Here is a 14,611-nt window from a genome sequence, read left to right on the forward strand (position 1 = left end):
TAAGTTGCAGAATAAATAAGACTGTTACATTTACATTAGCATTAGTTGTAGACTCACATTATGGTAAGGCTGAGCAAAAATTAAGTCAACAAAAACAAAACGAACAACGCTGGCTCAAAGAAACAAAAGGTTTGATTGCTCGTGTAGGTTTGTTCGGTGTGCGCTCTGCGCTCAGCCGTCATTCAGACGCCATGGCGACCACGGCCACGTGATCCCGAACCTTTAAACCCCAGCTTCCGGCGCGGAGCTGAACGAAGAAGAGCTCTAATACTGCTGTTAAAACCGGTCACCATGAAGGCTTTATATACACAGGGAAATGCTCGACCGGACCGTGCGGGGGGTGGAGGGACGGGGTCCGGGGGGGGGATTGAGGGGGGGGGGAACGGGTGCGGGGGGTGGAGGGGGGGGGACCGGGCCGCGCGGGGGGTGGAGGGACGGGGACCGGGCCGCGCGTGGGGTGGAGGGACGGGGACGGGGCCCCGCTGCGTGTCCCCAGGCCCAGTTAGCTGCGGCTCTCGGCGCCGTTGGGCGTGAGTTTGGTCTTGTGCTCGGCCCGCGGGCCTCGGGCCGAGTACTGCACCAGCAGGAAGGGCTCCTTGGTCTCGCCGTCGCCCACGATGCTCTCCTCGTCCTCCGATTGGCCGATGCGCTGCAGGCGCAGGTAGCACCAGCAGCCCAGGATGAGCGCGCCCAGGGCGGCGATGGCGATGAGGGTGACGATGACGGTCACCACCCCCGTGGTGGGGCTGTGGTCCATGATGGACATGGTCGAGCGAGGGGGGCAGGGCGGGGCACGGCGCGTGGGCGGGAGAACGGGCGGGGCTGTGTGGCAGTGGGTGGGGCTCTGGCAGAAGGTGGGGCTCTGTTGCGATGAGTAGGGTTGTGTGGCAGTGGGCGGGGCTACGCTGTGATGGACAGAGAAGTGACCACTCCCTTGTTCTTCGGTTTCTCACAGACTCCACAGTGTTACCTTGAACAGACAGGAAAATTCCAGTTATGCTCATGGATGCATTTTTTTACAGGCTATGTTCAGACCAGGCTCGGGGTCAGTTCCAATTCAATTCAGTCAATTAATAATGCCCAGAATATTCTATGAGGATTATGGGTGGGTCATATACCAGTATTAATGAGCATAAAGACAGAGATTGCCAGTGCGTCATAGACATGCCTTAGCATGGTCATTTTGTAAGATTTTCAAGGAAAGAATCCTGCATAGTATGCATTTAAAAATAGGTTGCAGTACTTGTATGGGAGTGTGTTTACTTAAATCAGGGGACCGAAGTTAAACCAAAGCCTGGGAATCAGGGTTTTGTTTGGCATTGCATTGGCCTCTTAGTGTGGCAGGTGAGCAAGAAATGTTCCAATTTCAACAAGCTACGAGCTTACTAACGTCAATCTAAAACAGATTGATAGTTATACATATGCCTAGCATAGCATAACATAACATAACAATGAGAACAGGCCATTCAGCCCAACAATGGTCGCCATTTTCCTGACTAAATTAGTGCTCTGATTACCCACAGACAAGATAGTATCTAACACCGTATCAAGCCTAGTCTTTATAATCTGCCTCTACTATGAAAAGTGGTCATTAAAAATATTTAGCAAATAAAGAAATATTCAGAAAATAACAACAGCATACGCATTCATTTTATCAAATAAATCATTTACACACAGCATCCAGACAGCTATCGATTTCAAAATATAACAAGGTCAAACTTCACAAGCTAGCATTATAGCCAACTGGTATCAATTAAGTAAAATTTAATTTACACCGTTTGGGCACGACATAGTCCACCATAGCGTGTTGTAACGACATAATTTTAGGTTGTTGCTTTGTGTAAAATGCCTGCGAAAGAGGACTGCGACTGCCACCACATGTGAGCAGTCTGGCCAAGAAATACAACCCCACCACAAGAGCCCCGTCAGCGAGAGCGGTCAGTACGGGAGGCAATGTGGTGACATGCCATTGGTCAGTGCTCAGACCTCAGCTGTGATCAGATTGGAGGATCAGAAGGAAGAAAAAAAAAAAAAAAACTTTTCATCTGAAAAATAAGTTGAATGAATACAACAACAACAAAAAATACACAGCTGAACTGCTGTATTTTGTGAGGAAACGTATAATTTTACTGCAATCACTGCATATTGTCGATCTTATTGGTTGAGAAAAAAAATCCTTATGTTAGCTTTGGTGCATGAGTTAAAAATTGTACAATAAAAATATTGAGTGTATCCAGTAAGATTTGTGTGATAATTAAACAGTTTTATATGATACACTTAAGGTATGATTCTCAATTTTTAAAGATCTATATAGCGATATTATGTTATTGCGATAACTGCAAACTACTGGTTATGAATCATAGGCCGCATTGCTGAGCCCTGATGAGAATTTTTCAATTAATGGATTTCATTAATTTCACTGAATTGACTGACTTTGAAAAGAACCGACATAGAACTTGTTTCATACACATTATCCCAGTTTATCAGATTACAGGAGAGGTTCTGCTGGCAACCATCTGCTGAGAGCAGGAGTCTCTCTCTCCAGGTCTGGAGAGCAGATTATCTCATCGTTTTTGCGATTTCCTTTTAAATCAGGAGTTAATTTAGGCATTGGAAACCAGGGGGGCATTTTGCAATTAAGCTGAGCTGTAAAACAAGCTCATTTAAAGTCTGGATAGGTTCTCAGATAAGTCAGTTTCACAAAGTAAGCTTGACTAAACGGCAGTTATCTTACTAAGGCAACATACGCGTTGGAGCTAGCCTGGTCGGGAGCAGGCTAACGTGGTTCATGCATAACTTACTTGTAGTCAATAATGTTACAGTGACACTAACTCAAACGGACGTACCACTCGCCTACAAGCAACACGTTCCATACCTTTTTTTTGGTCAAGTTATTCCTTTTATGTCATATTAATAGAACATTTAAATTTCACGTTTTTGACTTTGTTTTCATTTGTAGGTTATGTTCAAAATAATTCATTTTTTATGTCATATTAGAACATTTTAAATTTGTTTTTCACAGGGTTTTATTTGTAGGATCTCAAAAAGCCATTCTGTAATATTTTAGAGGCTTAAGCTATAGGCATAGGGGTCTGTGTACCTACGACAAACATATTCTCACCATGGAGGGTCGTTCGTAGACATATTGGACCCAATTATGTAGTGTATAAAAAGGGGGGCTTTTTGACTGGTTCGGATTCAATCGCGGTGTCCATTCATTGACAGCCCCGTAGATGAAGGACCACAGTAAGGACAGTGTTTCGAGCAGAGAAGGCGTTCTGTGATGGAGCAGATCCACGTGGTTATCCAGACAAGCATCTATATGAACGCTACAGATTTTTCGAGGAGAAAATAATCTACAATTGCAATTTGCGAGAGGTCGATATCACAAACAGGCATAGCAGTCCATCCATTAGTGAAATACAAACGGTGCGCATTGGGTTGCATTTTTTGGCAAGTGGCACGTTTTTGTACACCACTGGGGATGCTGAGAGTCTCAGCCAAGCTACTGTGTGCCACACTACTGTGTGCCACACTGTATATAGTGTGCCTTGCCCTGAAAACGCATGCCTTTAAAACATTCTCAACTACCAAGGAGTACATCACACCGAGGAAGGTTTTTACAGAATTGCTGGAACCCTATTCACATTTATGCCTGGCAATTAGAATTTCCACGTTTAATTTGTTTTCCACCTAGAATCCCACGGGGGTTCCCGTAAGCTTCTATTTTGACTAAAAACGAATTACTTTCAAACATGGTAACGTGACGTCCTCTGCGTTCGTAGATCTGCTTCGTCAGCGTCGTTACTAAACCCCATGTATCCAGATTATCTCGTTTGTGTCCTTTTCCCATCGGATGGTTCCAACTAATGGAACAAAAACGTAAAAGTACTGATTCTACCTAGCAACATGTGTCAGGTAGCACCCTTCTGCCCTGGCCCTAATAATTTGGTGATCTTTTTTTTTCAAGTTGAACATGTTTAGTGTATATGGTTAAAAAACACACCGTCGAAAATACTGATTCGTTTCCTCCTTTCTGCAATGCGTGTTTGTTTCCATTGCCATGTTTCCCGTAGTTTAGATGTTTATCAGATGTCTGCTAGTTAAAGTTAAAAGCTCCCGTCGACACTAGGCCAAATTATTTAGTTCACAACAAATCTAAAACTAAACCAGGACAATGACTGTAAATGACATATCGATTGCTACATTTCATATCGCGACATTTATAAACGCGATATGAAAAGCGCTTCCAGGATGAACAAAAATATGTTCGCTCATGTTCACTGCGGAAACACATTACAGCCACATCCTAATACTTTTAACAGATGTTTTATCTCATCACCCTTTAATCTTTCATGAATGTTAACCACAGGCCATTTACAAATAAAAACGACTCGCCTGTGCTATTCAAAGCCTGTGTTATAACTAAAAATATATAACTATTCCGAAATGTATGATATGCAGTGATCGCTCCATTCTGTTCGCCCTTGACATTGTTCTTAATCTATTATTTCAAAGAGCCACAGGTTATGCAACAGTTTTCTTGTAATAGCTTCAACTGTCCTTTGAAAGATGGCAAGCGGAGTCGACGGCCGGAATCCGTCCCAAAGTGTAATGGAAATCTGCATCCTAATACCGTAGACCTGCTGGCGGCCCGTCTATATCATACCGCATCCCATGTTCCACAGCAAGTACATGTGAAATATAGCCATTTAAAGGCTTACCGGAAGACGGCGAGGCATCGCCGGACCTGTCAAAACGTAAAACATGCGATATAGCGGTTCATACCGACAAGGTTTACGGCTGAAACCACTAAATCACCTTTCGTGTTTAAATACAACACATCAGAGGCCTTTAGCGTCTTAAACTCCAGTATTTACGCATTTATATTTTTGGAATTACTGGAGATCAGTGCACAAACAGTTTGCGGAACCCGAATCTGCCCGTTTATCACTAACAAAAAGGTTAGTCTTCCTGTACGCAATTAAGCAAAATGTCACTTATTTTACAGTGTCTAAGTGATGATATTGGGAGCCTATGCCGAACAAGGCAACAACGAATGCGACAGGGTTTCAAAACACTTGAATTCACCACCGAGAACTGTGTGGAGCGACCCAGACGAATATACACATGCCCTCGCAGTTACATTCGTTACCCAATTTAGGACATTTAAATGTGACGGGTGCAGTTGATACAATCTTTTAAGACACCCGGACTTGGTGTTTTTAGGGCACTGTGGGGGACCTTATTCGAAGCCACATTAAGACCGACCGTGGTGCGTTAATGAATCAACAGGGCTAGTTTGCACAGGCTGTGACAGTACGAGGGGTGTAGCCTACATCCATTATTGAAATAAAACGACGACGGTTAGCATTTCAAAGAAAAAGCTGTTGGCCTCCTAAAAACTATCAGCGACACTCAAAATATCAGACGCAAGGGTACTGCTATGCAGAAATAAAAAACACAAAAATGGATTAAGGCTACAGAAACGACAAAAAAAATGCTTACCATATTTTCATTCACGTATTTTATGCGCGCAATCAGAAGGAATATATATAATTCCGTTGTTTCCCAGCGTGAAAGCAGTCCATGACAAACCGTTAGACTTCAGTCCAGATGACCACTTTGGAAGATTAATAGCGTTAATATGTAGTTTATCTTTCTCTGTTCTCCATTCCCTTGTATGTGCTGCCCGCACATTAACGGTGTTGCAGCGCAAGAGCAATAACATTACCTAGAGGCCGCAATTTCACATCGCAGGAAATGAGATCACTCCGGTACAGACCCCGAGAGCCAATCAAATCCGAGGAAACCGCTACCGACGACTAACTTCAAATACACATTTGCACGGACAGTCAGAGCTCTATTTATATTTGAAATACTCCATACGCTCAGGCACCATAAATTGTTTATGGAAATAATTGAAATTGCAATAAAGCGATGTTGTTTGTGCAATATATAATTGTTCATCTTTAAAATATGCAAAACAACAATAATAATATTAATATAAAGCATACTACCACTATTATTATAAGGAGTACTACGACTACATATTTTATTATTATTATTATTATTATTATGATTATTACAACAACTAAGACTTGTACCTTTGATTCCCTGAGACCCAAGCTGATGCAATCCACTGTATTTACACTAATTAAATTACACTGATGACTGAAATGCATTTTATTTGCTCAAGTGGTTGAATGGTATTATTGAGTAAGTGACCTATAAATTCTGGAAACTGATTTGTACTGCTCAGCATAACTGAATGGCAGAATGTATTTTTTTTTAAATTAAAAGCATTGTCTGTATTTTTGGAGAATTTCCCAGTGGAAATTGGGAGTCACATAGACCTGCTTTTGGCCTTTTGATCATTAAGAAGAAAAAGTGTAATTCAGACGCATCAAACATTGTGATTGTATGTTTTGGTCTGAATCTGTACCACTGTTGATGAAATAATAACTAATGGCTGTGCATATTTTTAAAAATGCACTTTATTTAAACACACGCACTGTGTTCGTATATTGTTTTCTTAACAATATGTAAAAAATGTTTTTCCCGTATGCAGTTTTGAAAAGGAATTGGGCCCGCAAGGAAGTAGACCTGCCATAGAACACCATGTCATTTTTTACTGTTTCTATTTGTGCTAGTTAAAAATGAAATGAGTTGAATTCATGAAATATACTAATATAAAAAAATATGGATCTAATGATTATTATTCTGTTTGGAAAAATCAAACACATGCAAGCCTGAACAAAACTGGTAAAATGCAGAGTACACGATTTAATCAATTTGCTTATTGTAAATGAAAGAATATATCAGGAAGTAATTTGTCTGTGGGTTCCTGTGTCTCCATCACTCACAACTACAAGACTGTATTCGATGTAGGTAGCATTTTCATAGTCAATTCAATTTTGACACATGATGCTAAGCTACCTAGTGTGTCAACTCTGTAGAGCCATCTTGACACTTGAGGATAAACTAACTAGCATGCTGTAATAGTGTGCTGCTGTAAAAAAAAAAAAAAAAAACATACTAAATTGTGCCCTAAACTTGCACTGCAGTGATTGCTATGCTAACAGCTTCGTGAGACCCTTCAATATTAACAAAGGCATAGAAAGAAGAAAAGAAGAAGTATAAATTTTAAAAAATGAAGCATTTCACCCTGCAGCTGTGAGTTAACTTAGTCAGCATTTCACTGAGTCAGAGAGACCATGCAAATGAACATAAGCCTTCTCCCCTTCTCCACAAAAGCAAGTCTCCAGCAACACCAGGTATGATCTATCACCTGTGAAATATTACCAAGGATGATCTATCCCCAGCCAAACATTACCAGGAATTATTTATCATCTACCAAGCATCACCAGATTATCTATCACCTGCCAAACATCACCAAGGATGATATATCACCTGCCAAATACAGCCAGATATGATTTAAAACCATGATTACATTACATTACATTACAGGCATTTAGCAGACGCTCTTATCCAGAGTGACTTACACAACTTTTTTTTTTTTACATAGCATTTTTACATTGTATCCATTTATACAGCTGGATATATACTGAAGCAATTTCGGTTACCTTGCTCAAGGGTACAACGGCAGTGTCCTACCCAGGAATTGAACCTGCGACCTTTCGGTTACAAGCCCAGTTCCTTACCCACTGTGCTACACTCCGTCCGCATGTGTGTGGTGACATACTGACACACAGAACCTGCAGACAAACTAGCAACCTGCGACAGGAAGCAGATACTCTCAATAGTCCTGAACCTCACTTGGATATGCCCTTTCTCTTTATCTCTGCTTTACCTTCCTGCTCCTCTTTGTCGGGACAGTGGCCCAGGTTCATTGTGAGATCTCACTGGAGGAGATAGAAGGGCAGGACCTGCAGGACGGAGAGGAGGGCTCCTGTTTCTCTACCCCACCTGATCTCAGTTAAAGTTTTTATATTTTATTATAGAATAAAAATGGCTTTGGACAGGATGGGATCCCAGATTTAAAAATAGTAGTGTATCGCTTTGAAGAACAGTGAATTACAGTGATTTCATCATGAGCTCAAGAGTTCATATTTATTTAGTGTACATGATGCGGTTGGAATCTTTGTGTCTCTCCTTACCTCACAAATCCCACCGGGATTTGATGTTCTTAACAGGGGAGGCGTCACTGTTGCCTCCTGTCCGCTGGTCTCCAGTATTTCCGGAAGCTTCCACAGCAGCTGGTCATGTCTCCATCTGTAGCACCCCTGTGCTGGAGCCGTCTCATAGCCTGACAGAACGTGCCGGCGGCCTGCTCTCTGTCTCTGTGCCGGAGGCCTGCTCTGTGTCCCTGTGCCGGAGGCCTGCTCTGTGTCCCTGTGCTGAAGGCCTGCTCTGTGTCCCTGTGCTGGAGGCCTGCTCTGTGTCCCTGTGCTGGAGCCGTCTCACAGCCTGACAGGCCTGCTCTGTGTCCCTGTGCCGGAGGCCTGCTCTGTGTCCCTGTGCTGGAGCCGTCTCACAGCCTGATAGGCCTGCTCTGTGTCCCTGTGCTGGAGGCCTGCTCTGTATCCCTGTGCTGGAGCCGTCTCACAGCCTGATAGGCCTGCTCTGTGTCCCTGTGCTGGAGGCCTGCTCTGTATCCCTGTGCTGGAGCCGTCTCACAGCCTGATAGGCCTGCTCTGTGTCCCTGTGCTGGAGGCCTGCTCTGTATCCCTGTGCTGGAGCTGTCTCACAGCCTGATAGGCCTGCTCTGTGTCCCTGTGCTGGAGGCCTGCTCTGTATCCCTGTGCTGGAGGCCTGCTCAGTGTCCCTGTGCTGGAGCCGTCTCGCAGCCTGACAGGCCTGCTCTGTGTCCCTGTGCCAGAGGCCTGCTCAGTGTCCCTGTGCTGGAGCCGTCTCAAGGCTGTTGATGTTGGTAGTGGTAAGCTGGAGTGGAGGCCAGGTTTATCTTTAGGTGTATCTGCAGGTTATTCCTGCGGATCGATGGTACCTTAGTGCTGCCAGCCGGGAGCCTGAATCTGCAGCCAGAGAACCTGCTTTGATGCTTTAAAGCAAGCCATTTACCTTCAGTGAAGTATATCAGACAGCTCTGGACAGTGGAACAGTATCTCAGCGTAGCTAGGGGACCACAGAAAATGATTCTGTACATTTTTTGTTAGAATATTGAATTAAAACTAATTAAAAGTTTAAAAACCATGCATGAAGCCATTGCTTTAACAGAGAGCAGAAGTTACCATAGTATAATTACACAAACAGACTTGTGAGGAAAAGATGAATGAATGAACAATGGCGGCTGTGTGTCAAATCCACACAAAAAAATAAAAATAAATAAAAGTCCTGATAAAACATGGACTCAAATGGCTTATTTATAGATGCTGATTCAGTAGAAAAGGAGCAGATCCATATCGCTGCCTCAGTTCCTTTTACAGTTCTTTGCTATTCTGAGAAATTGCGATGGGACGCATTTTGTTAAATCAACACAATAATTCTTCAGATGCCAGGTGCAGATTTTCCTATGGGGGAGTGTTGCTATAGTGAGCTAATGAAAACTCCACTGTGTGCTGGCTCCTCTCCAGGGACATTTTCTGCCAACCTAGCTCAAAATAAATCAATGGCCTCTGTCGTACTGGCTGATTAAGTGTTTATGTGGCACAACAATTATCTATATGAATATCGACGAACAAGACCTTGCAAATGTCTGAGTACAACACCGGCAAATGATAACGTAACTTGAGCTTTTCCACTGAACTGAACTGGTAACCCTCATATATGCACTGAGACTGAACTGGCAACCCTCATATGCACACTGAGACTGAACTGGCAACCCTCACATGCACACTGAGACTGAACTGGCAACCCTCATATGCGCAATGAGACTGAACTGGCAACCCTCATATACGCACTGAGACTGATCTGGCAACCCTCATACGCGCACTGAGACTGAACTGGCAACCCTCATATGCGCACTGAGACTGAACTGGCAACCCTCATATACGCACTGAGACTGAACTGGCAACCCTCATATGCGCACTGAGACTGAACTGGCAACCCTCAGGTGCATGCTGGGACTAAACTGGCCTCCCTCAGGTGCAGCTGAGACTGAACTGGCCTCCCTCAGGTGCATGCTGGGATGGAACTGGCCTCCCTCAGGTGCAGCTGAGACTGAACTGGTCTCCCTCAGGTGCAGCTGGGACTGAACTGGCCTCCCTCAGGTGCATGCTGAGACTGAACTGGCCTCCCTCAGGTGCATGCTGGGACTGAACTGGCCTCCCTCAGGTGCAGCTGAGACTGAACTGGCCTCCCTCAGGTGCAGCTGAGACTAAACTGGCCTCCCTCAGGTGCATGCTGGGACTGAACTGGCCTCCTTCAGGTGCATGCTGGGACTGAACTGGCCTCCCTCAGGTGCATGCTGGGACTGAACTGGCCTCCCTCAGGTGCATGCTGGGACTGAACTGGCCTCCCTCAGGTGCAGCTGAGACTGAACTGGCGTCCCTCAGGTGCAGCTGAGACTGAACTGGCCTCCCTGAGGTGCATGCTGGGACTAAACTGGCCTCCCTCAGGTGCAGCTGAGACTGAACTGGCCTCCCTCAGGTACATGCTGGGACTGAACTGGCCTCCCTCAGGTGCAGCTGAGACTGAACTGGCCTCCCTCAGGTGCATGCTGGGACTGAACTGGCCTCCTTCAGGTGCATGATGGGACTGAACTGGCCTCCCTCAGGTGCATGCTGGGACTGAACTGGACTCCCTCAGGTGCATGCTGGGACTGTTAGCTGAAATGCTATGTTTGCTCTGAAAGCTTTCCTGTTAACTAGCTGATACATTTGGCTCCTTTATCTGTGTTTGCCAGCATCATGAAAGACCGTAGTGAACAGCGATGCTGCATGATGGGCATTAGTTCCCCTTGCTGGCACTGTAGCTACTCAACAGAAAAGCTGTAACATATGGCCGCCCATAAAGACTTGCAACACAACTTCTTATATTTAACTAGTTAGATTGCTAAATGTAGGCCCTGCACAAACACTAATTTTAAAACACTATAGACGGGGCTAGTGTCATTACAGTGCTGAACAATGATAGCTAGGTCATTTCTACAATACAGTGCCTTCGGGCTGTGGTACCTTTCTCAGAAGAAGTTGTAATTTCCTGTAATTTTAACATTTTATCAGAAAGAGCAAATTGTGATCCTGCCTTATAGTTTTATTTCCCATGTCGAGAATCACATTTAGCTATACTGAATTTCATTTGCCAGGTTTCCGTCTACTTCTGGATTTTGTTTAAAATTTCCTGGATTACTTTAGTAGATTCCAAACTATTAGCTGGGCCTCCCAGTTTTGTATCATCTGCAAATTTAACTAAAGTATTTTCAATGTCCCTGTCAAGGTCATTGATATAAATGAGGAAGAGCAGTGGTCCCAGCACCTACTCTTTGTGCTCTACGCTGTAGCCAGTTCTGAACCCACTGTGAAATACATCCTGTAATTTCTACTGTCTTCAGTTTGCTAGTTAGTCTCTCATGTGGTACCTTATCAAATGCTTTTTGTAAATCTATGTCTATAATATCATAAGTTTTGTTTTAGTCAAAGCACTTAGTAGCTTTTTCAAAGACTACTAAAAGGTTTGTCAGGCATGACCTTCCATTGCAAAAACCATGCTGGATATCCCTTAGGATGTTGTTATTTAACAAGAAACAATTCTAACGTTTCTCTCTGTAATGATAGATTCCAGTATTTTACATGTGATGATGTTAAACTGACAGCCTGTAGTTCTCTGGATCAGTATGGTCCCCTTTTTATATAGGCTACTGGTATTATATTACCTGTTACGTATTATACATTGGTATTTATTTGTATGATCCGCTGGTTTTATTTGTAGATCAGCTACATTTATGTGTGGATGTGCTGCAATTATTTGTGGACCAGCTACATTTATTTGTGGATCGGTTGCATTTATTCGTGGATCGGTTGCATTTATTTATTTGTTTTTGAGAAAGTAATGCCCCAATACCTTGTGCTCTACCTACTGAGATACATTTGCGAAACATACAGATTAAAATCTACACACATGCTTGCTAATTACATCGGCCGTCCAGTAATTCTCACGCAATTCTCATTCGGGTGTTTTAAACTGGAGTTAGTTAACGTTAACATAAAGTAAGTTTGCTAATTATGAGTATTTTATCTGGCTAACAAACGTGCATATGGAAAAGCAGTGTCACAATTAAGTATTTAGTAAGCAGTAAATCCAAAGTAGAGAATGTAGCTCTGATCCATCACATCACCAGCCACAACTGAAGGAAGAGCTGCTGCTTGCTGCTCAGCGTAGCTAAACAAAACAAATCTAAACTAAGCTAAACTTAAACTAGCAAACGTTAGCTACAGGTTAGTCCCCCAAATAGCCTACCTGTATTGAGTGACCAGCTCGATCTCAACCGTTACGAGTATTGCTTAGAAGCGTGTTCCTGGTGAGTGACACCCAAGGGTCTGATGCTTTCAGTCACAGTTAAACCCCGAACACACGTGCTCTGCGCCTGTCATCTAACATGCGATCCAGAGTGATTTGTTGCATGGAGTGTTAGTGCGATAGAGCAATAGCACAAAATGATTTAGACCAGGTATTCTACCATTAGATTAATATGGGAAATGCATTCTTTCTGTTTCTGATATAATTGACATTTTAAAAGTTAAATGGAGGACATGGTTCTGGAGGCATTGAGGTCGTTTGACGGTAATTCTATCTAAAATGTTATTTAAAACCAACAAAGTCAGCACTATATAGCAAGCGTCCTGGTGCCAATTCCAGTACAAAACATCTGGGCAACTCTGTTCTGTCTGTTTTCGAACAGGAAATGATGTTGTCCTGAATATTAAGACTTTTTGATGTTCTTCACTATGAGTGCACTTCCAACTGTCTCAATTAAAGTACAGGATATACAGTGCCAGAAACTCCTTCAGTTAGGTCAAAATATAGATAGATGATGATTATACAATAGACCTATATTTCGTTGACAGCTGGCACACATGATCTAATTAGGGGCTCAAGCACTAACGGTGAGTAGGGCCCCTATTGTTTTTTTTTAAAGAATATTCTTCTTATTATTATTTTTCTTCCTTTTGCTGCATTTTAACCCCTTTCCCATGCTAAGAGTTTGACAGGCATGTCCAGCCTGACTGCCAATGCTTTGTGCATCAGACACATGCAACTGACACTCTAGGCACTACAGTGCCACGTGCAAAATTGCAACATTGAAAAATTACTACGTCCATCCCGTTTAACATACATGCACCAAATTTCTTCCACAGGTATGCCTCTTCATTCTGAATAAATTTTCTCATAGGACCAATACAGTCTGCCATGTTTGATTTGCTTCCATTTTGATTTTTGATTTTTTTAAACAAAGGTTTCTCCTGCAGTGTTTGTCTGATTCTCATCAAATTCGGCATGTGTGATCTAGGATGTCTTAGTGTGAAAATCCGAAGGGAATTTTGATTCCAAAGATGGCCAAATATGGCTAACCATGACCATACCCAAAATATGCATAGGGCCACAAATTTACTATCATTTTTAAATCAATTGTAACAATTAACAAACATACACAGCCTCTCAGTGTCATTGTGCAATATATATATATATAAGATTTTTTAGGGCTTTGTCTGCTTTATTGGACAGGTAGAGAGATAGAAAGAGTGGGGAGCGAGAGGGTGGGAGAGACAAGTGTGACAAGGGTTGAACCGCTGACAACACAGCTCGTAATAAGCATGTGCATTTGTTCCAGAGGGGCAAAATGTGCCGGTGCTGCAGCACCATTAGGACCTCATGTGTGGATTCCTCTAGGGAGGAAAAAAGGGCTTGACCTTGCAAATTCTACTTGTCTCCCTCTCCCGTTGCAGCATTCTCACACTTGGAAGCATGCATGCTGGGGGATAAAATCACCTCATGGAGTTGAGCTGTGTTTTTTAATCACACTATGATTCACAACATAAAAGTGAGGGACGATAGAGAGAAAGATTTAAAATGTTGCTTGGTGAAAACTGACAGAAAATTATATTTTAAAAATGAATAAGGCTGTCTGCTACAAGGATGATAGGCTAACAGAGCTTGGCGTATCCCTGCTTATTTACAATTGAAGTAAGTAACGATACAAATATTTTTTGCAGGGCTAAAGCGAGGGTTTAGCATACACGCAATCTGCTGCAGCTGTGTCTGACTTCCATCTGTGACTAGGGTACCCCACCGACGCTGAAATGCATGATTGCGTAAACCACGGTAAAACGAATGCTCAACTGTACAGAACGCATCCCAGATTGTCATGACAACACAGAACGCGGTGTGACGTGACGTAACAGTACAGAATGATTTCGGCGTGTTACCTACTGTGATGCAATATTCTAACATTGGTGACGTCTATATATTGCGGTACGTTTATAACGTAGTTGATGGGAAGTTGGCGAGATTCGTTTAAAAAATTGTATTGGAAATTCAAAGAAGATTTTCATTTAAGTGCACCATTTTTGAATGAAAACAGGTAAGTTTACCTATTTGGGACATTAACTGGTCATTAGCACAAGCCTGTAGTATATTAACAAAATGTATTCATGAGGAAAATTGTTGTGTTTCTTTTTTTTTTTTTTTTTTT

At 42.9% G+C, this 14,611-nt stretch overlaps 1 protein-coding gene across 1 annotated transcript; it reads right to left on the reverse strand.

Moving 5' to 3' along the window:
- Positions 1-424: 424 nt before the first annotated feature.
- On the reverse strand, positions 425-5,768 carry LOC118216181 (stannin-like). The gene is made up of 2 exons (XM_035397243.1): positions 5,509-5,768; positions 425-970 (listed from the first exon to the last, which is right to left on the reverse strand). The coding sequence occupies exon 2, from the start codon at positions 764-766 to the stop codon at positions 503-505; it is 264 nt and encodes an 87-aa protein (XP_035253134.1). The 5' UTR covers positions 767-970; positions 5,509-5,768; the 3' UTR covers positions 425-502.
- Positions 5,769-14,611: the final 8,843 nt, after the last annotated feature.

This window comes from Anguilla anguilla, chromosome 17 (assembly GCF_013347855.1).
Source record: "Anguilla anguilla isolate fAngAng1 chromosome 17, fAngAng1.pri, whole genome shotgun sequence".
Lineage (NCBI taxonomy): Eukaryota > Metazoa > Chordata > Actinopteri > Anguilliformes > Anguillidae > Anguilla > Anguilla anguilla.